Below are 26081 nucleotides of genomic sequence, written 5' to 3'. Positions count from 1 at the left end.
CCGCTATCAGGGCCAGGAGAAACTCCACTGGAATTTAATGAAAGCGAACCCGTGGCAACCCAAAACATCTCTGGTAAGAGACGACTAAAATATTTTCTTTTGGGCTAAAATATTTTCCTTTTGGTAAAAGAGTGAGTAAACTATACTGGCTGAGACTGTTTTCTATGGTGCGAGATCAAGAGATTTAAGGCATAGACTGAGGCAAGAGGTCCTCGACCAAGAAATTGAGACCCTTAAACAGGTCAAGAGATTTTCTAAACTGAGGCTGAGTCAAGAAGTTTTGACCGAGGATTGAGCTCTCGCAAAAGTGGGAAATTGAGACCTTTAAACAGGTCAAGAGATTTTGCCACACCAAAAGTTAATTAAGGCTAACTGAAATATTGATTTTGGGTGAACCATAATTAATGACCCCTGTCCGAGGTTAAAAATTAGGTTAAAAATCGGATCTGTCGGAGACGTCTGACAGATTACTAGACGAGCGTCGAACAAAATCCACGGAGAACAGAAAACAGGCAATATGGGGAAATCTCAAAATAAGCTTGCCAAAATTTGATATACCGGTTTTCCTTCAAATACTGAAAGAATTACGGGGAGAAAATGCATGCAGGGTATTGAAAAGTTTAACCTAATATCATGATTTTCCGAGGTGAGGGAACATTGAGCGCTACGAGATTAAAAGTAGTGCGGGAATTAGTTGAACAGGGCAGTGAGAAACAAAAAGGTTTTTATGGCTGCATTCAACATGTGTGAATAGGCAGATAAAAAAGTCAAACTGCCAGGAGAAATAAAGTTTTTACTTCTTAATCCAGTAAATGGATGCATGACATTAGATGTCTGAGAACTTAAATTTACATGATAAGGATTGAAGTAGCAAGCAGCAATAAGGCTGTCTGTGTGAAATAGAGGGAACTGTAAGTGAGAGGCTTGATGGAAGAGGGAAGTGAAAAACAAAAAGGTTGGTGTGTGAGATATGTGTGTGGGGATTGTAAGCAAACAATCATGTACTGGTTAGATAATGAAGGAACTGGCATGTAGAGAAAAGAAAGAATTAGCATGTAGAACAGAGGATGCAGAAGGAACTGGCATGTAGGGAAAGATGGAAGAAATATAGTAGAAAACTATATGTGATGAAAATAAAATTTCTGATAGAATTTATGGAAGTCAAATTAACTGTTTAAATGGTATGAAAAATGAGTTTCAGAATAAAAATAAGGCATTGAGTATGATTAACAGGGATATGAAGATAAGGAATGTTTCATTAAGCAAAATGGGGAACAATTCTATATTTTAATGGTAAAATAATGATTGAAATTTTAAATTAGGTTTAGTTTTAGTTTTGAACCTAGGGTCCAGCTATGCTGGGGGTACAGCAACAGGGTTTGCTTATTCAGCCCGGTTTCCGAATGTTAGATATGTACTTGTTCTGTAGTTAGGGTTGTTGTTGATGATATCAAATTAGTAAAATGTAAAGACAACTTTGACCAAAGATTCTGGAAATCAATAATGTATAATGTTGGATATTTTGTTGATATTAAGTCATTGAAGCAAAAGATATTGTCTGTCTTATAAATGAAATTATGGGTCAGGGTAATTTCCCTGGACAAGTATGACTAAAGTTAAACGAAAACTTTGTGAAAACAACTTAGAATATTTTGAGCATTTCGATGCAGCTTATGAAAATTAATCTTCTGCCAATAATAATGATAAAGATTATGATTCGGCTATTGGGATTGAATCCGCCACTGGTGGACTGTAAAAGAATACAGAGAACTGCTTATCAGCTCTGTTTGCATTCCTGAATGGGACACACTGCTTCAAGAGTGTGCAATAAGTTGGAGCCGACTGAGAGTGCTTTAATTGTGGTCAGCAGGACAATTTAACACGTAACTGTAAATGCCCACCGAGAAGTTGTAAAAAACAAAGTGTAATAAAGTGATATAAATTTCTGGTGTAAATGTGGGCTTGAAAGTAGATCAGTGTTTAACATTTTCGTCTGAGAAGGAACAAGAGATAAAAACAAGGTCAAAAGATTGAAGCCTTAAAGTGAATCCTTTTGAAGAAAAGATCTATAATAGTAATTTGATGTGAATTGTTGAATAAAGGTTGAGGTAAAATTACAGATAATGACTGCTAATATGAGTTGTGAAATTGTAAAAGTACTAAAAGGATGATTTAAAAATGATAACTGCAAAAGATGTATGTGTATCAAAATGTATCATAAGCAGAGTGTGATAGCCTCGTATAAGTTAGTGTGAATCCCGATTGGAGATTGATAAACTCCTAGGAAAAAATTTAAGTCAGATATTAAACTATGGTAATTGAGATGAAATTGGAAATGTTATTGAGATCTAGAAGAATTATTTTTATTTAAGATCAATTAAGCAGATACAGTAGTACTGGATTAACAGTTGCTAAATGTAAATGGTGCAGAAAGGCATCTGATTAAACAAACAGCTTGTTAGTGTTTTTAACTTAAAGGAAAAGTGTGCTGGTTAAAGGTTTGATAATTAATGTTGACCATGAAAGAACTAAAAGCAGATGTTTTGCTTTTAAAAGATAAGCTTGTGATTTGGCTGAAACTGCCAGTGCGACTGAGACTCAATCTGAGTGGAAATTTGTCTACATTCCCTGATGTATGGGCAAAAGACAACTATAAAATTATGTTTATTTGAAAACGTATGTAATTTCTGGCAAAGAGGCCTTAAGCTGGGCTAGAGTTAAAATATGGTAGATAAAGTTTGATGTAGAAGTTTATGAGGGTGCAGTGTACCAGTCCTGAATGTCTCAGAGTCTCTCTCATTCAATGTCAGCTAAAAGCTGTTATCTGAGCCTGTGTCAAAAATGATAATAAGCTATTTATAGTAAAGCACAGTGTTTCAGTTGAAATCCATAGACACAGCGATGTTGAAAGAAATCATTACCATTCAGAGGGCAATTTGTATATAAATGTTAAAAGTAAAACTGAATGACTTTAAAGAAGTCTTTAAAATAATGCAGACCTTACACGATAGAAGTGACGTTTTTGATTAATTTATTTTAGGACCAGTTACTTCTTTGTCTCATTTTAGTCTCCACAATTCAGGGTCGATGGCTCCGGCTACAGATATAGATGTACACCAAATAGACGGTTATGATGACTAAATTAACTGAGTATAATCTAAGCAGTGCTTGGTTGCTGCTTTAAGATGTTAAATGTATTTTATTGATGAAATGCTGCTGTTATTAACCTGTCTCCCTGTGTTAACACTATTATGCAGTCCAAATGGCTCTGGTGAATCTTGAATGTGCCTTTCCTAAGCTCCAGAAAACAACTGATATGTTGGAGAAAACTGATTTGGTAATGGGAAGAGCGGTTACCAGTGTGCACGAAGGTGATTTCTCAATGAAGGGTAAGATCTTCTTTGGCCAGACAGAAGGCAACCTAAGGCAGGGGGTCACCGCAGACACTAGGGAACCCCTGATGGGCGGTGTTTATGTGAGATGGGTATGAGAGTCGAGGAGATTCTGTGAGGCCAGCAGATTCATTACACCATGAAGGGGAGATGCGCTGTGAGAAGTTACGGCAGTCTGACCCAGAAATGTGAGTTCCTCTATACCACTCACCAGAAACCGCATACATTGTATGGCTTGTTTTTCATTGTGACAAGTGTCTGTAACTGTGCCAGGGGACGACACCCTGTTGAGAAGAAAATTAAAGATAAAGAGCTAACAGGAGTAGGCTTTCAGGAGCCAGCTGAGACCATGAGGTGATTGTCATTATTTGCTGCGGACACATGATGAGGGACATGATGTTGGTTGCCATATGGGCAAGAAAAATGTATAGAAGAGTTAATTTTGAGCTAATATGTCTATAACATAGTTTTAACTCCTGAAGGTCGTTAGGCATGGTGGTGGCTAAAGATGAAGACAGCTTTGTAGATTTGAGAAAAGTCTGGATAACAAAGGTGAATGGTAAAAGGTTAATGTAATGAATTTAAAATTACATTTTGTCTAAATTACAGTCTTAGGAGGCTGTGGAAAATAGTATTTGTTTAGAGTGAGAGAGACTGCTTGAGTGGAGGAAGGGATGGTAACTCTGTCTGTCTTTTTGTTATCGGCCTGCCAGAGCAAGCTGAAGCAAAATAGTGATAATGAACCAAAAAAAAACCAGCTGACTTTTCTAAAATCAAATGAATAATGAACAGACATGAGTTGAAACTGGTTAAAGGCCCATTCACACCAAGCACGATAACTATAAAGATAACGATAAAGATATAATTCTAAAAATCGTTCTCCATATTAAAGAATAGCAGAGTTCACACCACAACTATAACGATAAAGATATGAGGAACGATATCGTTGGGATCACTTTCAGAACGATTTTTTCCAGCTGTTGAACGATAAAACACTGACAGCCAATGAGAATCCATTCTAATTTAAAGGTCTCGCGCATTTTAAATGGCAGATGACATTGCAGAGAAGTTAATCGTCGAGGTACAAAAAAATCCTCCACTGTTTGACAAGTCAACCCCCCTTTTCAAGGATACTTTAAAAAAGATGGATATATGGAAAGCAATCGGTCGTATCCTGGGAATAAATGGTGAGAAGTATTAACGATGAGATATTATGCAGTCTAGCATAGTGTAACAAAATTACCTCAGGTAGGCTATCCAGCGCTAGTTTTGACAACATTGCTGAAGTTGCAGTGAAAAGGCGTTGTATAAGTTACATAAAGGTGTTGTTGACTAGGCGATGTTTTTATCCCATCATTGACTTCGTCAGCTAAATTCACAGTTAGATTAGATCGATTACACTAGACTTGCTAGATTCACTGTTTAGATGCGCTCGGGACATAGCAACCTGGCTGAGGACATCTGCTTGCAAAGATGTGTAAAGGCAATAAGAACAGCAAAAACATATTCAATGACATTGTTGTAAACAGCAATTATAATAAAATGTAATCTATAATATCATTAAAGCTATTGTAGTACGTTTTTATGAATGAAACTGTTGTTGATTCATTCGAAAATATGAATACAATTTGTCTTCAAAAGACGACAACTCTCTAATCAGTGACGGATTCTCCCAACTCCTCTCGTCTTTTAAGGATATCGTGTACCCAAAAGCGCCTGTTTTTCTTTTGATATTTTTTGTAACGTAAAGCAGCAGCAGGTCATCCATTTTCGCTATTTTGAAACCGCAGCGCGGGCGCGCGCGTGCTTAGAATAAAAAGACCGTTATCGGTTGTTGGTGTGGACGCATATATAGTTATCTTTATCGTTATCTTTATAGTTATCGTGCTTGGTGTGAACGGGCCTTAAGACCATGTAAAATTAGGTAAAAGCTACAGTAAAATGTGAAGTTTAAAATCTTGCTTAAAATTTAAATCTTTTTAGAGATGATATAATGAAAAGCGAACATTGAAGATGAACAGTTAAAATAATATGAGTGTGTGTGATGGTGACTGCACTCTATGTCGTGTATGTGTTAGTTTGGGATACTAATACTCCATCTGAATAGTGTGTAAATTGTGTCATTAGCTACTATAATGTGTTAAGGCAAATGACAAATTTTAAAGAAGCTGTTAATTCTGAGTCCATCTGATGAAAAGATGATGCAGAACATCGGACGAGCTTTAAATGGATTAGTTATCCAGCTCTGTCTGCTACTGGTAATTATGAATCAATCTATGGATTAAAAGCATTTATGTAAATTGGATTCGTGAAGTTGTAGAGCACTGTCCATCATGGGTTGAGATAAACTAAAATGCTATAGATTTGAAGGCAATAACAAAGTGACATATTGGCTAAGTCAATATCAAATTATCCAGAGAGTCCTTCACATTTATGAATATTGTGAACAAAAGGGGGAAAATGTTGTTTGACTGACATTGACCAAGTCTGTACAGCACGACCTGACCTGACAGACCAATTGATGACTTTGAAAATGTTTGTAGATGACTGGGATTAAGAGACCAAACAACAGGCCTGAAAAGCAGGATACACTGTAAGACTGAGGGCCGTTGCCCTCCAAATACTCTGATAAGAAGATGTGATTGTGGCTTTGAGTAATATTTTTGTTTCAAGAGGCAGAGAAAGATGTCTGAAGGAAATTTGGCTGAAGGACAACGTTTGGGTTAGTGATGATGGCAAACTTTATCCAAACACCATTATGTTAGATTGATGCAAGAGTTGAATCATTGCATCAATAGGGGGATGGTAACAATTGCCAAATATGGCCAAAGTATGGTTTACTAGGGGACAATATATGTTGGGAAGACACTGAGCTTGACTGGATAAAAGCCTGGCAAGAAGCCATTCTTCTCCCTAACAAAATTGCTGTCTGTAAGTGTATTTGCAGGACTGTTTCAACAGGAAACGCATTGGCAGATGTGGCAGCGAAGGCCGCGGCAGCACAGTAGACAAAAGAAACTATGTGTATTATGCGATCTGAAAATAACCTCGACATTTGTTTTTCTTTACAGAGCATGCAGACTTCGATACAGGGCAGAGTGTGTCCAATAAGATAATGGCTATGGATGGATTTGACTAACTATCCTTTGTTATTATTGTGGCAGAAAGAAACAGGGCCACACCTGCACAGCGCATAACTTAAAATTTTACTTTTGCAGGATGTCAGGATGGATTGAATCAAACAGAACTGATTCTGTTCCAAATGTATAAATGTTGTCTTGTTTACATGAGCAAAGTGGGTTGAATGTTTTTCAGGGAAAAAGGGACTCTGAGTGCTATTAAGTGAGGAAGAAATTATTTAGTGATAAGATGATTTGTAAAATGAGAAGAAACAGAGTTGAATTGGACAAGTGTTGAGAATAAACTTGAAATTCTTTATGCATATCATCAGCAAGGTGAACAAATGGTGAAAATTCCACAGGTCACACCAATAGGCACGACCGGCCAGACAAGCGGTCACTAACAAAACCTTAAGGTCTTCATTCACAGGTCAAAGCAGGAGATGGTTCACTCCAGTAGGGGTGCATCGTGATCTAAGGGGCAAATCTGGTAATGATCAGAAAATGGTTGGAGAGTGGGACACCTGGGTCGAAGCCTCTCACCTTAGACTACACCGACAGGCCTCAACAATCAAATATAAAGACAATGGGAGGGGTCAAAGGCTCGTGCTAGTAACAGCCTCCCTCACCGATGAGGGAAAGACTACGGCAACGACTCGCAAAGAGTCACCCTGGTGAAGATGGGATGTCCATGGGGCAAACGAGATGACCAACACACCTGGAGGAAGATGCACCAACTAATGGTTTGAGTTTAGCAAAATAATCTGTTTTTGTGATGATTTTGATGATTTTATTTGATTGAATCAAAATAGGGCTTAGATCAAATGATTTGATTGGTTAAAGATTCATTAGAAAATATTTCAGGTAAATTATAGGGATTATTATTGAAGAAACTTGATTAGGCTTTCCATTAAGGGTAAGAAAGGCCGATCATTGGAAAAACTGTATGGTAATAAGCTAAAAGATGGTCCGTAATGGAAATATTTTAGTTAATTTTGAACAACTACATTGGTTAAAAGAATGGATAAAAAATATAAAACCTTTTCTGGATAGATTTTATTAAATATGGTGTTAAATAGAGCTTACTAAGTAAAACCATTGGCTGAATCGAGTTAAAAGATAAGAAAATATGGTTAGGAAAATGGAGGCGATATATGGAAATGGGCGTGGACTGATGGTAAATGGATAAGATTGGATACTACCAATTTCAGCGATAGGATTATCAATATTGTTATGTTTACCATGAATTATAATGTGTGTTTCCAGCTCAGAACAGAGACTGGTTAAAGCTGGGAGTCTGTTCAATAGGTTGAACAAAATATGATGATACAAGTAGTTGGAGCTACTGTAACGTGCTAAAGTGTATGTTTCCTTTTCTTTTTCTTTCTTTTTATGAATGTTTTTGATATGAACAGAAGGTTGAAAGCTGTGGTTATCCGCTATGTGATGACGTACAAGGAGAGGGGTCAAAATGAGGGATTTTATTCTACTTTTATTTCTTTGTATTTCTTAGACTGTTGAAATGCCATGTTGGTTTCAAGATGTGTAATGGTAACCAGAGATGAAGAGTATAAGTGTGATGATATGACTTAAAATTTGTTCTATTATTTTTATTATTATGATTGGGTAATCTGAATGATAAAAAGGGGGGAATTGTAGTGGAAATTTTAATAGTCATTGATCCCAAACAGGTATCATACGAGAAAGAACCTATTCAATGTATAAAAGTATATGTGTGTACGTGCTTGTGCGTGACGTTTCAGGAACATATGGGGCAGGACCTCTGACCTTAGGGACGGTCAGTTTGGCCAGTTTATTTCAGTACCAGTTTGTGTCTTTTGGTAGAACTGAACAGCAGTAAGGACCTTATCTGGGTGGGTGAAAGGTACAGCGGGTGAGGAGGAACCTTGAAAACAGTATAAAGGCTGTCTCATATCTTCCTGGTGGGTGTCACTCTCTTGCACAGCGTAACTTCTGTGTACTAGACTGAACAAATTCTTGCAAGAATAAATACTTTTCTTTTTATTAATTTGACTCTGGGTGTCTCTTATGCAGTGATGATGTTTAACAGAATTTTTGCCACAACAACAGCCTTTTGTGGCTTATTGCGTTGTTAGGCTAAGGCAGTTTATTAAGCATGTTTAAGAAGAAACAGAGTATTTTAGGCTAACAGAAAACAGAAAATGTAAATGTGAATGTGTTCCGATACCTGTTATAGAGCAAAATATCTGGTGTCCAGATCTGATTGGATGGGAAACGCAGGGTCTGAACACCAGGGTAGTTATCAGGGTTCCAGCTCAAATAGACATCCGTCCATCCCTGAACACACATAACATACATCAGAATTAGCAATATTAAAATGTTTGATTGCTTAAGAGACAAACATATTACACACACAGCCAGTAAACACAATAACACAATCACACAGCTGGGGTCTGCCAAGGGTACACACATGTACATATACCATAAATATGCAATACTCTAAGTTAAATATGACATAATGTGCTTAAACAGTCTCTAACAGCCACTTAAATGCCAATAATTAAAGTTAAATAAGGTCATTGTGAGTCAACCTATTTAGTATGAGTAATGTGTGTTGACATCATCTTACATAAGCTCCACCTGATTTCTCTTCAGAGGTGTAGATGGTCCTCGGCTATATTTCTCTAGCCTATAAAGTTGCCTCTCTGCTGTATTATAGGGTAGGCTAATATGTGGTGCCACAGCAGATTGTAAATGGACTGCATTTATATAGCGCTTTCATGGACCCAATGGCCACCAAAGCACTTAACATGTTGCCTCACATTCACCCATTCACTCACTCATTCATACACCGACGGCGGTGTCAGCCATGCAAGGCGTCATGCAGCTCGGCGGGAGCAGCTGGGGTTAGGTGTCTTGCTCATGGACACCTCGACACTTGGTCAGGTGGAACCGAGGATCGAACCACCAACCTTCCGGTTTGTAGACAAACTACCAGAACCACTGAGCCACTGCTGCCAGATTTTAAATTCATATAAGTTTTTTTAAGCTTTTTTTTTTTTTTTTTAAGCAGCACACTACCAGTCTTTCTTAAAAGCAACAGGAAGCACACTACTATGTTATTAAAGTCACCATGGAATCAACTGGAATATTGCAGCACTATGTGTGTGTGTGTGTGTGTGTATATATATATATATATATATATATATATATACACACACACACACTGAACAAAATTATAAACGCAACACTTGCTTTTGCCCCCATTTTTCATGAGCTGAACTCAAAGATCTAGGACTTTTTCTATGTACACAAAAGGCCTATTTATTTCAAATATTGTTCACAAATCTGTCTAAATCTGTGTTAGTTAACACTTCTCCTTTGCCGAGATAATCCATCCACCTCACAGGTGTGGCATATCAAGATGCTGATTAGACTGCATGATTATTGCAGGTGTGCCTTAGGCTGGCCACAATAAAAGGCCACTCTAAAATGTGCAGTTTTATCACACAGCACAATGCCACAGATGTCACAATTGGCATGCTGACTGCAGGAACGTCCACGAGAGCTGTTGTCCGTGAATTGAATGTTCATTTCTCTACCACAATCAAAGGCGTTTCAGTGAATTTGGCAGTATATCAGACAGCTGCTGCAACAAACGGTTTGCATAACCAAAGAATTTCTGCAAAAACTGTCAGAAACCGTCTCAGGGAATCCCATCTGCATGCTCGTCGTCATCTCGGGGTCTCGACCTGACTGCAGTTCGTCGTCGTAACCGACTTGAGTGGACAAATGCTCACATTCGATGGCATCTGGCACTTTGGAGAGGTGTTCTCTTCACGGATGAATCCCGGTTTTCACTGTACAGGGCAGATGGCAGACAGTGTGTATGGCGTTGTATGGGTGAGCGGTTTGCTGATGTCAACATTGTGGATCGAGTGGCCCATGGTGCCGGTGGGGTTATGTTATGGGCAGGCTTATGTTATGGACAACGAACACGGGTGCATTTTATTGATGGCATTTTGAATGCACAGAGATACCGTGATGAGATCTTGAGGCCCATTGTTGTGACATTCATCCACGACCATCACCTCATGTTGCAGCATGATAATGCACGGCCCCATGTTGCAAGGATCTGTACACAATTCCTAGAAGCTGAAAACATCCCAGTTCTTGCATGGCCAGCATACTCACCGGACATATCACCCATTGAGCATGTTTGGGATGCTCTGAATCGGCTGTATACAACGGCGTGTTCCAGCTCCTGCCAATATCCAGCAACTTCCCACAGCCATTTAAGAGAAGTGGACCAACATTCCACAGGCCACAATCAACAACCTGATCAACATACAACTATACAAAGGAGATGTGTTTCACTGCATGAGGCAAATGGTGGTCACACCATATACTGACTGGTTTTCGTACCCCCAAAACTGCACATTTTAGGCTGCGTTAACACTTGGCATTAACATGTGACCTGTATCCGGATGTTGTCCACATACACATTGAAAAGACAAGTGTAAACGCGCTTCTGATCGGAATGATATCCGTGTGTCCAAATTCGGAGGTAGTCGAGGACACATTGTGATCGGATCTCAGTTTAATGTAAACGCAGTCCAGCCATCGTGTCTGCATTCACAGGTGGACGTCATATAAAACCCTGCCCAGTCATTATTCCCCCTCCTCTTTCCAGGATTTGCTCCACGTGGCTGTGGGGTTTTGCGATACATTCGAGTGCGAAGTAGTAATCGCAAATATAATGAAATGTTTGCCTTCGCATGTCCTTATAGCTCAGTCTACTTTTCTTTTTTTTTTTCTTTTTTTGCTAAACATACAGAGATGACATGTTTATGACATATAACCTTGTATAGCCTACAATTTGTTCAATGTCACCAGAATACAAATGAGAAAAGAAGAGTTAAAAATGAGCTAAAAAAAAACTAAAAAAGATAGAGAAAAGGACAACGAGGCTAAGATTTTAATCTGTACATCAGTTACACAAATTTTGTCTTGTTTAAATAAGTTTGTTAGGTTATGCAGGGTCCAAAGATGAGACGGCAAGTTTTAAAATTGAGACACACACATATATATAACTTATATGCTATTCTAAAAACGTTTTGTATAAAATGTATATTTATTTGCAACAGTTATGTTAACAGCAATAATAAGATATTTCTGTCGTAAAAACAGCTATTCAGCTGATGGAAACCATGCTGCGTTGTCATGGGAACATGCCAGGTGAAAATAATGAGGAAATTTCGTTGTCTTTCGTTGCTCCCTTCACCAAGTGCGTTCCAAACAGCTACATAATGGCACACAAGTGCTCACTCCAAAGTCCCACTTCAAGGGCTCTGCCCTTCGAAGGGAGTAGGGCATAGGACTGCTCACGAGAAGTCATAGAAATATACACTAGATGTCCCCTTGGCTACGGCAGTTCATTGGAACGAATGTGTCAATAGAGCCGCCATCATGGAACAGGGGAGCCCCTCCTCTTTAAAGGGGTATTCGACAACTATTTTAACTTAATAAAACCGTTTAGAAATCATTTGGATGGTTTAATAACCTGTTCTGGTGAGAATGGTGACTTTCCTCACTCCCCCCAGCGTTCCCAGGCGGAAAACCAACCTTGCAACATGGGGACTAACGTCCCGGTAAGTTGGAGATAGGAAGTCTCGTGAGAAGCGAGAACGAGCAATTCTTTTTGTATGGCAATTCGACATAAACACACACGCCGCCCTCAATGTGTATGATGTATTACCCACCTCTGTAGACATAGCTCCACATGATAAAGTTGGCCAGCTCCGATAATAACAAATGCACATAAGCAGCGGTAGAAAGGGGGAGGAGGCGGCCGCAAGTGAGTTTTTTTACGACATTGTTGTGAAATATACGCCTCACAGCTCTAGGGGGAGCTCGTTTAGAAAACATGTGACAACAAAAGTGAAAATCAGCGAAGAAACAGCTAGAGTTGCGGAGTGCCCCTTTAATGCATCAGCTTCAATGTAGGAAAAGGTCTAACGGAAATAAAATCACCATAAATCATCATGAATGCGATTTTCTAGTTGTTTTGGTTCGTTCCAACGGTCAGACATGTATTTATCATTGAGTCCAGAGAAATTTTAAAAAATTGAAACAAAATTCACATTCTTGTGAAATGTAGTCCCTTGCTGTCTGGTTTTTAGATTTCATTCGTGTGAACATCCATACGCAGCACAAACGTCCGGCATCATCCATGAATTCAGCATTACCTAGCTACTTACAATGACAAGAACCCTGTTCCAAGATGCTTAGAACCCCAAGGCGACATCTATGACATCTATGTATATATCTATGACGAGCAGTAAGCCCGTCCCAGCCAGGACGTGACTTATTGGGGTCCTCTGGAAACATTTCCATTGTTTTCTGTTCTATTTGCAGCGCGTTTCTGTATTTGGTGGTGTTGTGAGTATTTGAAGCACATATGTGTTGTAAAGCTGATGAGGATTTGTTTTTCTATTTGCATGTGTTTTTTTCAGTTGCACGTTGAGCTCTCTCGGTCACCGTACTTATTTCCGTTGTGTTGTACATTTTCCGTTGTGTTGTGGCTCATTTTCCTTGTCTTGTGGATTAATTTTGTTGTTTTGTGAACTTATGTTTGCTTTTTAAATTTCCACTGGCCACCGTATAAAAGCCTTAATGGAGTTGTTTTGTGTATTCCTGTTATCACAAATAAATTGAAGCAGGTGTGACTGAATAAGTATGTGTGTTCTCTTTTTATGTTGTCTTGTTATACACGCATGCATATCGTGTCTGGCTGTCAATGGGAGGAAGCCACGACCAATTTGGATTTTCTGCAGCCATACCCTTCTCCTTGCGGCTAAATGTCAGAGCTTATTGGCCCTGCCCAGCGCGTAGTTAGCCCTGGCTTACAGTGGCCCGACAGTGGAAAAGCAACAGTGAAAAAATAATTTATAGGCTACTCACCCTCATGTTGTTCCAAACCCATAAGACTTATGTTCATCTTTGAAACACTCTCTTCATTTTGTCCATTGAAAGTCTGCATAAATAATCGAGTTTGTTCTGACATGTTAAGCATGCATGTTTGAGACAGAATATTGAAGTAGGCCTAATATATCTTAAATATCTTCATTTGGGTTCTAACGATGAATGAAAGTTAAGTGGGTATGAAGCAACATGAGAGTTACTCCCTCTCTAAAATATTTTATTAGAAGTTAAAAAATTAAAGAAAAAAAAGTGTTCTTGGCTTTTCAGGTTCACAGATTGCCATCGTTATAAAACAACTTTTCAACTATTTCTGATAATTTGTTTGTGTGTTTTCACTGATGCACAATTAATTCAGTTCAAACAACAGGGAGAAATGATGTTTGTTTCATCCTCACAGATCAGATCAGTCAGCAGGAAAGAGGAGTTTCTGTCCCACACATCTCTCTGTGGCTCAGATGTCCCAGTGTGCTTTAGTGAGCGTATTCCCTGGGGCGCTGCCTGTCTCTGCGGACACAATGGCTTGCTCGGCACTGACATCATGATAGGATCAGGGAATGTGCGCTGCACATATTTTATCTACTGGAACACATACTACTATTTCTCCATGTCCAAGAAAATAACAGATCCACTTTGTTCCCAATGTTATGTGCAGTTTCATGTTTTTAAGTAACACTAAAGAATTTAGAACCAAAAATGATGAGGTGAGAGTACATTTGAACCAATTTTATATTGTATATTTATATGACTTTTGCTGATATTTTTATTCGAATCTTATTTTAAAATGTTAAAATTATTAAAATAATTGTATAGTTTAATAAAATATTATGTGTGTCTATATTATACATTTGCACAGTGAGGAGGAAAGTTTGAGTGGCCAAAGACTCTCCAAGGATCACAGATGAAGAACTTTAGAGTTTAGTTGAGTCTTGGGGCCAGAAAGCCTAAACAATATATAATCAAACAACCCCTACATAACCACATGTTGTTTGGGAGGGTTTCAAGAAAAATCCTCCTCGCTCCTCCATAAAAAAAAACTCCAGCATTTTCAGTTGTCAGACAGGACTGGAACTTCAAAAAGGACTGGATTCTATGGTCAGATGAAACTAAAATAAATCTTGGCAAAAGGAGGTTGCAAAAAGTATTTAATAAAACGGTGCCAATAATTCTGGCCATTTAATTTTTTAAATTAAAGATCAAGAGGATAAACAATGCAGATTTATTTTTAAAGACATCTTTGATCATATTTACCGGGGGTGCAAATAATTCTGACCACAACTGCATATTAAAGCAACTGAGGTTTGTAGAAGACATATGTAGCTACTTTATGCTAAAATTTGAGAGATCTTGGGGGTACAAAACTCCCAGAAGGGCCACAGTCCTGCAGAGCTTAGCTTCAAATCTAAATAAACACACCTGCTCAAACTAACCAAGTCCTTCAAGATTATTTGAAAACTACAAGTATGTGTGTTGGAACAGGGTTGGGACTAAACTCTTCAAGTATGTCACTCCAGGTGCTGAGTTTGGCACACTTGATCTAGGACCAAAAAACATAATCCTAGTTACAACCTTCCCTGATCTCTCCAAATCTCTCTCTCAGCCTTTATCTCAATCACAATCTAATGTGTCAACATTTAATATGTGGTCTCTATCTGTGGGGCATAATCTACAACGTCAAAAAATATTTTTAAAGCTTTAGTTCACTGTTCCAAACCCATAAGACTTTTGTTCATCTTAGGAACACACATTTTTGAAGATGAACGAAGGTCTTACAGGTTTAGAACAACATGAGGGTGAGTATTGATGACAATTTATTTGTATTTATTTTTTTCATTTTTGGGTGAACTAATCCTTCAAGTCAATATATGGGTGATCATCTGTGCAAGGTCTGCTTCTAAATCAGTTTAGCACTTTGGAAAGCAACTGGTCTGAATGTTGGGTTCATAATCAGAGCAGCTCCTTAGTGGAATATTTCTTATCCAGCTTAATTTCATGGTTAAGTGCTCAGTTGGCTAAAATCATGCATTATGGCTGATGAGGTCAATAAAGGTGAATTAGAGCCAAGGAATGTTTCAGACAGATAGAAACACCTTTCAACAACTAAAACTCACTGTTGGCAGCAGCCAATTGGAGCCATTTGTGAGCATATACACATTTATGAACGTGTCTTTCATGAAATTTCACACTTGCCTGCTTTTAAGCGGATTATGTACATATTAAATATATTTAATATGCTTACGGTTTGCACGTTTAGTGGGCCTGGACATTTTCACAATTAATTTGGTTTTTAATGTTCCTCATAATGGAAGCTTTCACTCAAGTAAATAATATCCAGATGATGTTTGCAGAACTATACTATATTCAAATTCTGACATCATTGCTCATCTTAAAGCACTCTTGGGTGGTGAAAACAGTTTAACAACCTTATGGCAATGTTCATATGCTTTTTTTATGATGTTCATTTAAATTCTGCAGTGAAATGAATAGGCATAAGTAATGTATGCAGCTGTCTCTATAATATAATATAATATAATATATAATATAATATAATATAATATATTTTAATTTCTTCTGAGTTTTGCTTAGAAATATTGTAGAACTGTATTGTTTAAAGTGAAACAAAATATATGCTACAAAAAAGGGGAGGTCTGAAGGAGTGCACCAGAGGATGGCAGCCTTGAACAGATTATTTCAAATGCAAACAGCTTAATGTAAATTATCAAGCCAGAAAGGCCATTATAAGTCAAGCTCCCAGACATATACCTGCTCCTGCTCCACTCCAAGCTGTTGTTTTAGTTGTAAATCTGCCTGATGTGACCAATCGATGTGACTTTAAACCTAGAAGCCATTGAAATGTCGTTATCTTGTTGCTCTGAAGTCTGAAACTTTTGTTAGCGTGACCTGCCGTACAACTGTAACAACCTATTTCAATTTCAAATAATTCTGCTGTTGTTTTTGCTTTCCAGGATGATGTCTGAACAATGAGGACTTGAGGAAGATGTGCCGGTGAGCGGCATAACTGAGCAGGACAGGAAAACATTTGAACTCTCTCGTGAAATTAGCATCACCATTCGAGACGCAAGTCTCACCTAAGCATCATCCTAATCTAAATCCCTTTCCCTTGAACACCCCATTCCCCCGTTCCTTCTCTCTCTCATGCTAAGATCACCTGAAATTCACCCCAAAATCTATATGGTTTAATGTGAACAATTATCATACAACACTATACATGTTTGTTATAATTTGGAATGTCTCAGTTTGACTGGTACAAAGGTCTCATTCTCCACAGAAGTAAACCAAAAGGTAATACAATTTTTAAGAGTTTAAAGATAACTTTAAACTCTCAGACACTCAGCATCATGTATTTCTTGAGTCAGGTACATCGTTTACTCTTTATCTCTGAGCATTTGATGTTATTGTATTGATTATCTTTGAACTGATTATGAAATCGACATGATACATTGCTTAAATGTATCATGACTAACTTTCTGACTAACTGCTTGACTTTAACTAAGTTGTTATGCAGTCGCAAATAGGGGGCTAGATAAGAATGCTATTGAGGTAATAGTAGCATTTGGCACAGCATTATTTTAATGTATTAGCCATAACCTCTGGTTATTGTTTGGGCTTTGACTAAGTTGTTATATGGGCGACTGTAGGGGGCTACATGGGTACTTTTTAACAATAGTGTTGCGGCATTGTTAAACTGCTTAATCCATAACCTCTGGTTATCGATCAGACTGGCGAGTTTGTGATCGTGAGATCCGCATAATATTAACGGCTGGTGCGAGACTCCCTGAGCAACATAGATTCCTAATCAACGGGTAAAATACAAAGTAAAGGGTTAAATAGAATAATCAAATGTATTGCTAAACTATTATATAAATGACTAATAACCAATTGGCAATCTAACCTAAATTCGAGGTTGTGATAAAATGGAGTCAGATAAAAGTTGAATTGGAATTAAATTACTTTGCCACGTGGAAAAGACAGTAACACTCAGTAAATCTTCACCCGCTTGTCGGAAACTGTCATTGAACCGATTGGGCAGGCCTTAAAGTAGTGAATGAGGGAGAGAAATCATATCGTTCATTTACGACGGCTATAGTAATGAGATGATTGCCTTTCATAGAGTTAATTTACTCTAGAAGGCACAATTGTCCAGATAAAATACAGTTTTTTTAGTATGATTTGAGATAATGAAGCAATGCTATTTATTATAATGTGATCAGATTGAATTAACCCAGGCTCATTGAAAAAAAAAAAAGACATGCCTGCGGCAACATTACTAACATTTCATGGCACAATTTTCTATGAACTGATAAATGTGAATCTGGCAACTTGGATTTTGAACGTGGGCGCTTGAAAACGTTAAAATCACATTTGTAAATGTTAGATAAAATTGCATATGCTGAAACAACCATGCCATTTTTGCTTGTTTATACAAGTTTTTCAGCTCTTTAATGGAGTGTCTCAACTTGTGTTTTACAGCAGTTGTTCCCAACCCTGCTTCTGGAGTATCCCCAACAGGACACATTTTGGATGTCTCTCTAATCTGACACACAACCATTTCAGGTCTTGAAGTCTCTACTAATGAGCTGATGAGTTGAATCAGATGTGTTTGATTAGGGAGACATGCAAAATGTCTACCTCCAGAACCAAGGTTGGGAACCATCGTTTTATAGGACTTGTACCCGAATGCAGTGCTGAATCAGGTGAGCTACCAGGCACGTTTACTTTATCAGAAAAGCTGTACATATGGAGCTGATTATGTGATGTAAACAGCAACATGAATGCAATGTATGTAAAATATGTGTAGTCATGCAATTATAAAGTGTTTTGAAGCATTATTGTGCAAGGAAATGTGCAAAAGGTCTGCCCATGTGATCATAATTTGAGCAAAAAGGTTCGAGCAAAAATACAAGTTGTTATTGTTTTACTGCCACTAGTTTAAATTTCAGATGGAAACTGAAGTGAATTGCATTGCATGGTATAAGTACTTTTTTAACATTTTGAGTTTTGCAAAAATTTAGACAGAGGCACATTTTTTCAATGAGCCTATGTTGGATTTTATTTCAGATTAAAAAAATGTTATTGAAATGTAATCTTGACAAATAATCAAAACAAATTTGGTCAAACTCACCAGCTGTAGCCAGGCGTTGGTTATTAATACCTGATTTTTTTCATCCTGGGGCAGAGAAAAAAAGAGAGGAAAAAGAGATTCAGTATCAAATGAGGACATGAAGGATTACTTCAAATTGTGCAAATCTCCTTTCTGCTTTTATAATCCCAACCCTTTTTATGAACAAAGACTTTTATTCCTTTTTTGGCCTCTGTGTACCATTCGCTCTCTATCTCTCTCTTTCTCACACACATAAATGCAGACTTTGCCTTTTGGAGCATTTGAGATAAGGCCAAAAAACCCAGCTATGACACTCAATGAATAGGAGCAATCAAACCTTAAAGCAGTTTCACAATGTGACAATCACCTTTACAATACAGATCTCATAGTAAACCTCTTGGGATTTAAAGCTTCACTTCAGCATGCATCGATCGGTGTCAGAATCTCTCCATGTTTATTTGAGCTCAAGAACATTCAGCTTTGGTTGATCAAAGATGTTGGTTTCATTCAGAGAAGTGTCAGATCTGATTTCCTCACATATCATTCAGTTTGGACCAGGGATGATCTACAGTGTCATCAATTTCTCATGTTTTTACTCTTAGATATTCTTGTTTCTGGCTTCATTTATAGTTCAATAAGTAGGCCTAACTGACCGATATGAACAGACAGCATAAGCTTCAGACAGGTTCAAGTGTCAGCACAGTTTGTACACAATATCAAAGATATAGAATAAATAAGAGCGAGTTTATTGAGTGAGTTTCACTAACAAAAAAAGTACTGTGGTATTGCCATGTAGGCCTGTATATTATTAGTAATACCATGGATTTTGTTACAATAGTTGTACTATTTTGGATTAGGCTACCATGTAGATATTATAGTGTATCAATATGTTAATCATACAGTACCATGGTATATATCAAAGTACCATTGTATTAACGTCTGATATCATCACAAATCATGGTGTGATATTTAGACTATAGGAATCTCAATATGTCTTACATTATACATTCCATTAAAAGTTTTGGGGTCAATATGATTTTTTGTTTTTTAAAGAAATATTTATTTATCAAGGATACATTAAACTGATCGAAAGTGACAGTACACAATCGAAGTAAAATAATGACAATGTTTTTGAAACACAAAAGCTTCTGGCGTTGCACTACTTGAACAAATATGCATTGCATTAACCCTGCTTGCATTTTATATTTAAGCTGTGAATATTTAAATTCAAAACATTTCACACACGTTTTCATTATTAAAAATTCAATAATCCATAATCACCTTTCAGATTTCACTTCCAAAATATTAATTGTCTTTAAAAATACAACCTATAATATTCGACATGCAATTTTCGGTTAATTATATTTCGCTTTACAAATTCGCACCCACAAATTCAGTGGTTCAAATTCAACAGAAAATTCAACATTTGACATTCGGGGAACGGCAGGAATATCAGTAGACTGCCGATTGATGATCTCCATAGCTGTTAGTCGACCACACCAGCAGGGAGTTCAAGCGGCTGTTGACGTAGAAAACGACTCGGTTACTAACGTAACCTCGGTTCCCTGAGAGGAGGGAACAAGTATTGTGTAAGTAGCTTACGCTATGGGAAAAATCCTTTTCTCGAGAATATTGAAGTCTTTATGTAAAACGCATTGCAGCTGCACAGCAGACAGCAATGAGCGAAGGAGCTCGGTCATTGGCTGTGCTGCGGCAACTTGCTCGAACCAATGACGGGGCGACTCTGAATGCGCGACCAATGAGCGCGCCTCGCGCCCGCGCGCGTCAGAGCCCGCCAAGATGGGTGTGGCCAAGAGCTATATATTGGGCGCCCCGTCATGAGAGTTCTTGAGGTTAAAACGACTGAAGCGAATTAACCAAGCACAAGCACGGCAGCTTACGCAATACTCGTTCCCTCCTCTCAGGGAACCGAGGTTACATTAGTAACCGAGTCGTTCCCTTTCGAGAGGTGTCTCCTATTGCGTAAGTAGCTTACGCTATGGGAACACCATGCAAAACGCTGTGCGTGCTGAAATTCGCCTTATGATAGCCAGAGGCAAGTGCCTGAGCTGAAAAGCAAAGTTATCATCCAACTAGCCGGCAGAGGCGAGCTTTATATGTGGGAAAAAGTACAGAGCGGCTAGAAGGCGCTCAGTGTGACACAAGCACATACATAATCTAGATACGAACTCATAGTTCTACTAGCATCATGCTGATAGTACATTGGAATGCAATGTCGGGACCTGTAGGTTGTATAACCTGACAAATGTGGACGGTGATGCCCAGCCTGCCGCCGCACAAATATCCTCGATCGGTATCCCACTCGACCATGCCCAGGAAGAAGCCACAGTCCTGGTGGAGTGTGCTTTGACTCCCCAGGGGCATTGAAGTCCCTTGGCTTCATAAGCCAGCGCTATAGCCTCAACTATCCAGTGAGAGACTCTCTGCTTTGAAACGGCAGAACCTTTCGTACGGCCGCCAAAGCATACAAACAGTTCTTCTGTCTGTCTGAATAGGGCAGAACGCTCCAAATACACTCTGAGAGCCCTAACAGGGCAGAGTAGATTAGCGTCGTGTTCGTCTGCTGGAGACGATAGCGCAGTTAGGGAGATAACCTGTGCTCTGAAGGGAGTGGTGAGCACTTTAGGAATATACCCATGTTTTGGCCTAAGGACGACCCTGCAGTCGTTAGGTCCGAATTCCAAGCAGGCAACGCTTGCCGAAAGCGCGTGCAGGTCGCCCACTCTCTTGACCGAGGCGAGTGCCAGCAAGAGCGCAGTTTTGAGCGATAGCTGCTTAAGGTGCACGGTTCGGAGTGGTTCGAACGGGGGCCCTTTAAGAGCGTCTAGGACAGTTGCTAGGTCCCAGATCGGCACTGAGGGGGGGCGTGAAGGGTTCATCCTCCTAGCGCCCCTTAGGAAACGAATAATTAGGTTGTTTCTTCCCAATGGACGTTCCATCACAGGGTCGTGTGACGCTGTGATGTCCGCCAGATATACTTTGAGCGTGGAGGGGGTGCGGCCCGTCTCCAGAAGCCCTTGTAGAAAAACAAATACGTTCCTAATCTTGCATGTTTCAGGGTTCAGTCCCTCGGCGTTACACCAGTCACTGAACACTTTCCATTTCTGGGCATATAAGCGTCTCGTGGAGGGCGCCCGCGTCTCAGCGATGGTTTTTAGTGCTCCACTCGTGAGGTTCCTGGGAACCCGTTGAGGGGCCATGCATGAAGGGCCCACAGATCGGGGCGGGGATGAAATATCATCCCGCTGGCCTGACTGAGGAGGTCTGGCCTCAGTGGAATCGGCCGTGGTGCAGATTGCATTTGCATCAATTCTGGAAACCATGTTTGGTTCTTCCAGAGTGGGGCTATCAGGAGCACTGCGTTTTTCTCCTCTCTGACCCGACAGATGACCTGTGGCAGCATCGCGATCGGGGGAAAAGCATATAAGGGGCAGCTCCTTGGAGGCGAAGAGGTCGACCTCCGCCTCGCCAAAGATTTTCCATAACCACTGAATCGTCAGCGGGGTTGAGAGCCCATTCTCCTGGGAGAATCTTGTCTCTGGATAGCATGTCTGCCCCTTGGTTCAGCGCGCCTGGCACATGCGCTGCTCTCAGCGAGCGCAAGTTGTGCTGGGACCATAAGATGAGTGCATTCTCAGAAAAGGCCTGTGATGAGGCGCTACTAGCTAGTGCTAGTAGAATGTGAAAGTATGCATCTTTCAGATCCACTGAGAGAAACTAATCTCCTGGGCGTACTTGCGCGAGGATATGTTTGGTTGTTAACATTCAGAACGAGCGAATCATTAGTGCTTTGTTCAGGTGTCTGAGATCTAGGATGGGGTGGAGACCGCCATCCTTTTTCGGGACGAGAAATTAGCGGCTGTAAAAACCTGCCCCGCTCATAGAGGGGGGAACAGTTTCCACAGCGCCCTTTTCTATTAATTTGCGCACCTCGTTGCGTAGAACATGCGAACACTCCTTTCTCACTTTTGTCTCGACCACAGTCGTAAAACGTGGTGGTCTGCGAGCGAACTGGAGCGAGTATCCGTGCTTTATTATATTCAACACCCATTTCGGCATATCTGGAATGTTTTCTCATGCCGCTGCGTGTACAGATATGGGCTGAATACAGGCTAGGGGCGGGCCGCTGTGACGTAGGGACCCGGCCAGCGAATCGCCTGAGCTCGTAGCTCTCAGAGGCGCGGGCGCGCGCTGAGCAGCTGAGTGAATGGGCGCGTGTGTGATTACAACAGCGCGCGCTATGTCTGTAAAACTCGCAGCCTGAGCTGGGGTTGTGTTTGACACTGTAGGGACAGTGTTTATAAGTGGGGGTGCATAGACAGTGGTAGGCACACTTTTATAAAAGGCTCTTTTATAATGTTTCCCGCTTTTACTGGGGATGAATTCATAACTGTGTGAACAGTGCTTGTGTGTAGTGGTGCGTACATGACCTTGGGCACGTGATCTACATTCATGGGGCGTGAAGCCTGAGCTGGGAATGAATTTGGCACTGTTTTGACTGTATCTGGGAATGCACACTTTGTGGACATGTGAACCCTTAGTGACACAGGCAGAAAAAGACTCTTTTTGTGTTTTCTGTGTGTCGCCGTAAAAACGGCGTTTGTTTGCAGGTGAGCGAGCTCTGTGACTGGCCCATTGACTGCTGTATGGACATTTCCAGCCGCCTGTAAGGGGACTGGGTATTGTTTGAGATTTTGCAGAGAGAGTGGTCCGGCTTTTGCGAGACACGCACTCTCTCCTCTAATTCCTGTGGCTAGGAAGGCTTTCGAGGCTCAGGGTTCAGCACAATCTTGGGCCGAGGACCCCGTCGCTCAGGAGGCGGCTTGCGGTTGTGGGAGCGCGAGCGGCGTCGATCGTCAGTTTGTGGCGCGGGCTGAGAGGCGGTGGGGGCTGCTCTAGCCCGCTGCGGCTGTGGCGGCCTCTGTCTGCTCTGCGATGAGCTGGAGCGTTTAGGCAGGAAATGGCGCATAGCTTGTGAAGCGTTCTGGGCCTCAGTGAAGCGTTCGGCGAAACCTTTAACCGCCGGTCCAAACAGCCCGCTGGTGGAGATAGGTGCGTCGAGAAACGGGCCTTATCCGCGTCCTTCATCTCCGTCAGAGTCAGCCACAAATGGCGCTCGAGAACAGTCAAATTAGCCATGGCGCGGCCAATAGACTGGGCGGTGGCCTTTGTGGCTCGCAGGGCTATGTCAGTCGCGCTGCGTAGGTCCTTGAAGGCTTCGGGTTCGGGGCCAGACTCGTCCAGGGAGCGGAGAAGCTTGGCTTGGAACACTTGAAGTACCGCCATTGAGTGAAGCGCTGACGCAGCTTGGCCGGCGGCAGCGTAGGCGCGACCAGCGAGAGCCGAAGTAGTGCGGCAGGGCTTCGAGGGGTGGGAAGCCTTGGCTTACGCAATAGGAGAGACCTCTTGAAAGGGAACTATAGAGCAACCGGTGAAAGAATCATTCATTCATAAAAATGGGTTTACAGAAATGGAGCAAGCGGTCAGTATTTGTGATGATTTTCAGGGACAGTATATATATGGAAAAGCTGATGTTTACATTTAAGTCTTCACAGTTAGTTTTGCACATGTAAGCAGCTTTCTCTACCGTGAATGAGATTATAATGTTATTCCCCGATGCTGATGTACAGATAAAACGTTAAATCTGAGTTAGTAGACATATATTTCTCTTGGTTGTTTAGTTTTCTAAACGTTATAGCGGTGCTCTGCTGCAGAACTGGGGATTCCCTCAATACCTCATTCTCCAGGATTCCCCTGCGGACAGGACACTTAAGGCTAAATGGACAATTACAGTGAAGACTTAATTCGCACCTCATTGGGGATATAGGCTATAGGAACAGGCAAGCGGACTCAGAATATGAACGTAACACAAAGTTTCCCGCTAGCGATTCCCAGAGAAATACTGGCATAAAGTTAGCTTGACACTGGATATTCGAAAGTCGCACATTTAGGGACCGTCTCTAAAGTTATATACGTAGATAAGGATGTGATCACTACCAAAATTGAGTTCAATCAGAACGTGGTATTTAGTTAACATGAGCTAATGAACAATACTTCTACAGCATGGAGAATTAATGTATTAACATTAACAAAGAAAAGCTGTAAGAATATACTGCTCATTGTTAGTTAGTTAGTTTAGTTAGTTGGTTAGTTAGTTAATGCTTTCACAAATGTTAGCAAATGAGACCTTGGGCCCTATTTTAACGATCTGAAATGTAAGTATCAAACGCGAAACGCAAGTAACTTTGTGGGCAGATCTCGGGCGCTGTTGCTATTATAGGCTACCGGCGGGATAAATGACTCTTGCACCAGACGCAAATCTAAAATGGGTTGGTCTGAAGTAGCTACATTACTCATAGGTGTGGTTTGGGTGTAACGTGAAATAAACCAATCAGAACGTCATCTCACATTCCCTTTAAAACCAGACGTGCTTGTTCCATGGCGGATTGCTATTATGATGGCGGATTTGCCAGGCGCACGCTAGGAGCGGTTCACAGCCGAGGAGACCGACGTTCTCGTCAGGGCCGTAAAAGACAGAGAAGTGACATTGTATGGGGATGGGAGAAACCCAACCAAATTAGCTTCAGGTCTGAATAATGCGCCACTGACTTTAGACTAGGTTTTTCCTGGTCTGTGGCGGAATTGTTTTCTGAAACTGCAAAATAGCTCCAGGGAATGTCTGCGCCGGAACACGCCTCCTCTTTTCGCTGAACCGCAAGTTCATTCCCTAATTTAGCGACGTGCGTCTGTGGAGGGAAAAGTCCGCTGTGTGTCGGGTGCAAAATAGGAATGATGCGTCGGTGTACAAAGTCAATTGTGCTGGGTGCAAGATAGGGCCCCTTACTGTAAAATGTTAGACTGGAGTAATGGCAGCTTATCAGAGGAATAAAAATAAAAATAAAAACAGATAATTATTGCAACAGTTAAAATATAATATTTCACAATATTACTGTTTTTAATGTATTTTGATCAAATAAATTCAGCAAAGTAAAATACTGCTAAAAAGGAAGTTAACAAAGAGTTTTGTTGCAGTTGATCTTGAATTTCAGTTCAAAACGTTCCTTTAAAGCAACACTATGTCGTTTTTGCGTTTTTTGCTCTCGGGGTCCCCAGTTGGGAAACAGTATTGTCTTCTACTATTGTCATAAAATCTGTCATGGTTACACCAGGCGATACACGTGTGCATTTGTTGACAAGCCGATACTGTCTTGAGTTCTCGCGGGCAGACTGCCAGCGTTGCGTGTGGAATGTCTTCATCCCAGGTACAATGGCATATATTTCAGCATGTCATATGAATAATTTCATGGGTTTTATTTTTTTCAAACGTCAAAAGATCGCGTAGCTCACGTTTACAAGCCAGCGTCATTATAGTAGCCTATTGTCTACTGTTTTACATAACGGATATGCTAATTCAATTCAATGTTTGTGTGGTAATAGCCATATATCGTCAATATTATAATATCA

General features: G+C 40.2%; 2 protein-coding genes across 2 annotated transcripts in view; one reads left to right on the top strand and one right to left on the bottom strand.

Moving 5' to 3' along the window:
• The window catches only part of LOC143713118 (uncharacterized), a 311754-nt gene that overhangs the window by 109874 nt on the left and 175799 nt on the right, over positions 1 to 26081 (top strand). The window lies entirely within an intron of this gene.
• chrna8 (cholinergic receptor, nicotinic, alpha 8) overlaps positions 1 to 26081 on the bottom strand; it is a 121278-nt gene that overhangs the window by 42342 nt on the left and 52855 nt on the right. Inside the window, exons 3-4 of the mRNA XM_077204106.1 lie at positions 18618 to 18662; positions 8721 to 8830 (exon numbers count right to left, since the gene is read on the bottom strand). Coding sequence (XP_077060221.1) covers positions 8721 to 8830; positions 18618 to 18662 — 155 coding nt within the window. The remainder of the gene's footprint in view (positions 1 to 8720; positions 8831 to 18617; positions 18663 to 26081) is intronic.

Source organism: Siphateles boraxobius, unplaced genomic scaffold, assembly GCF_051911475.1.
Source record: "Siphateles boraxobius isolate OS27281-9 unplaced genomic scaffold, OSU_SipBor_1 119, whole genome shotgun sequence".
NCBI lineage: Eukaryota > Metazoa > Chordata > Actinopteri > Cypriniformes > Leuciscidae > Siphateles > Siphateles boraxobius.
Note: the sequence above shows the minus strand (reverse complement) of the source record. Positions and strands in the feature narration are given on the sequence as shown.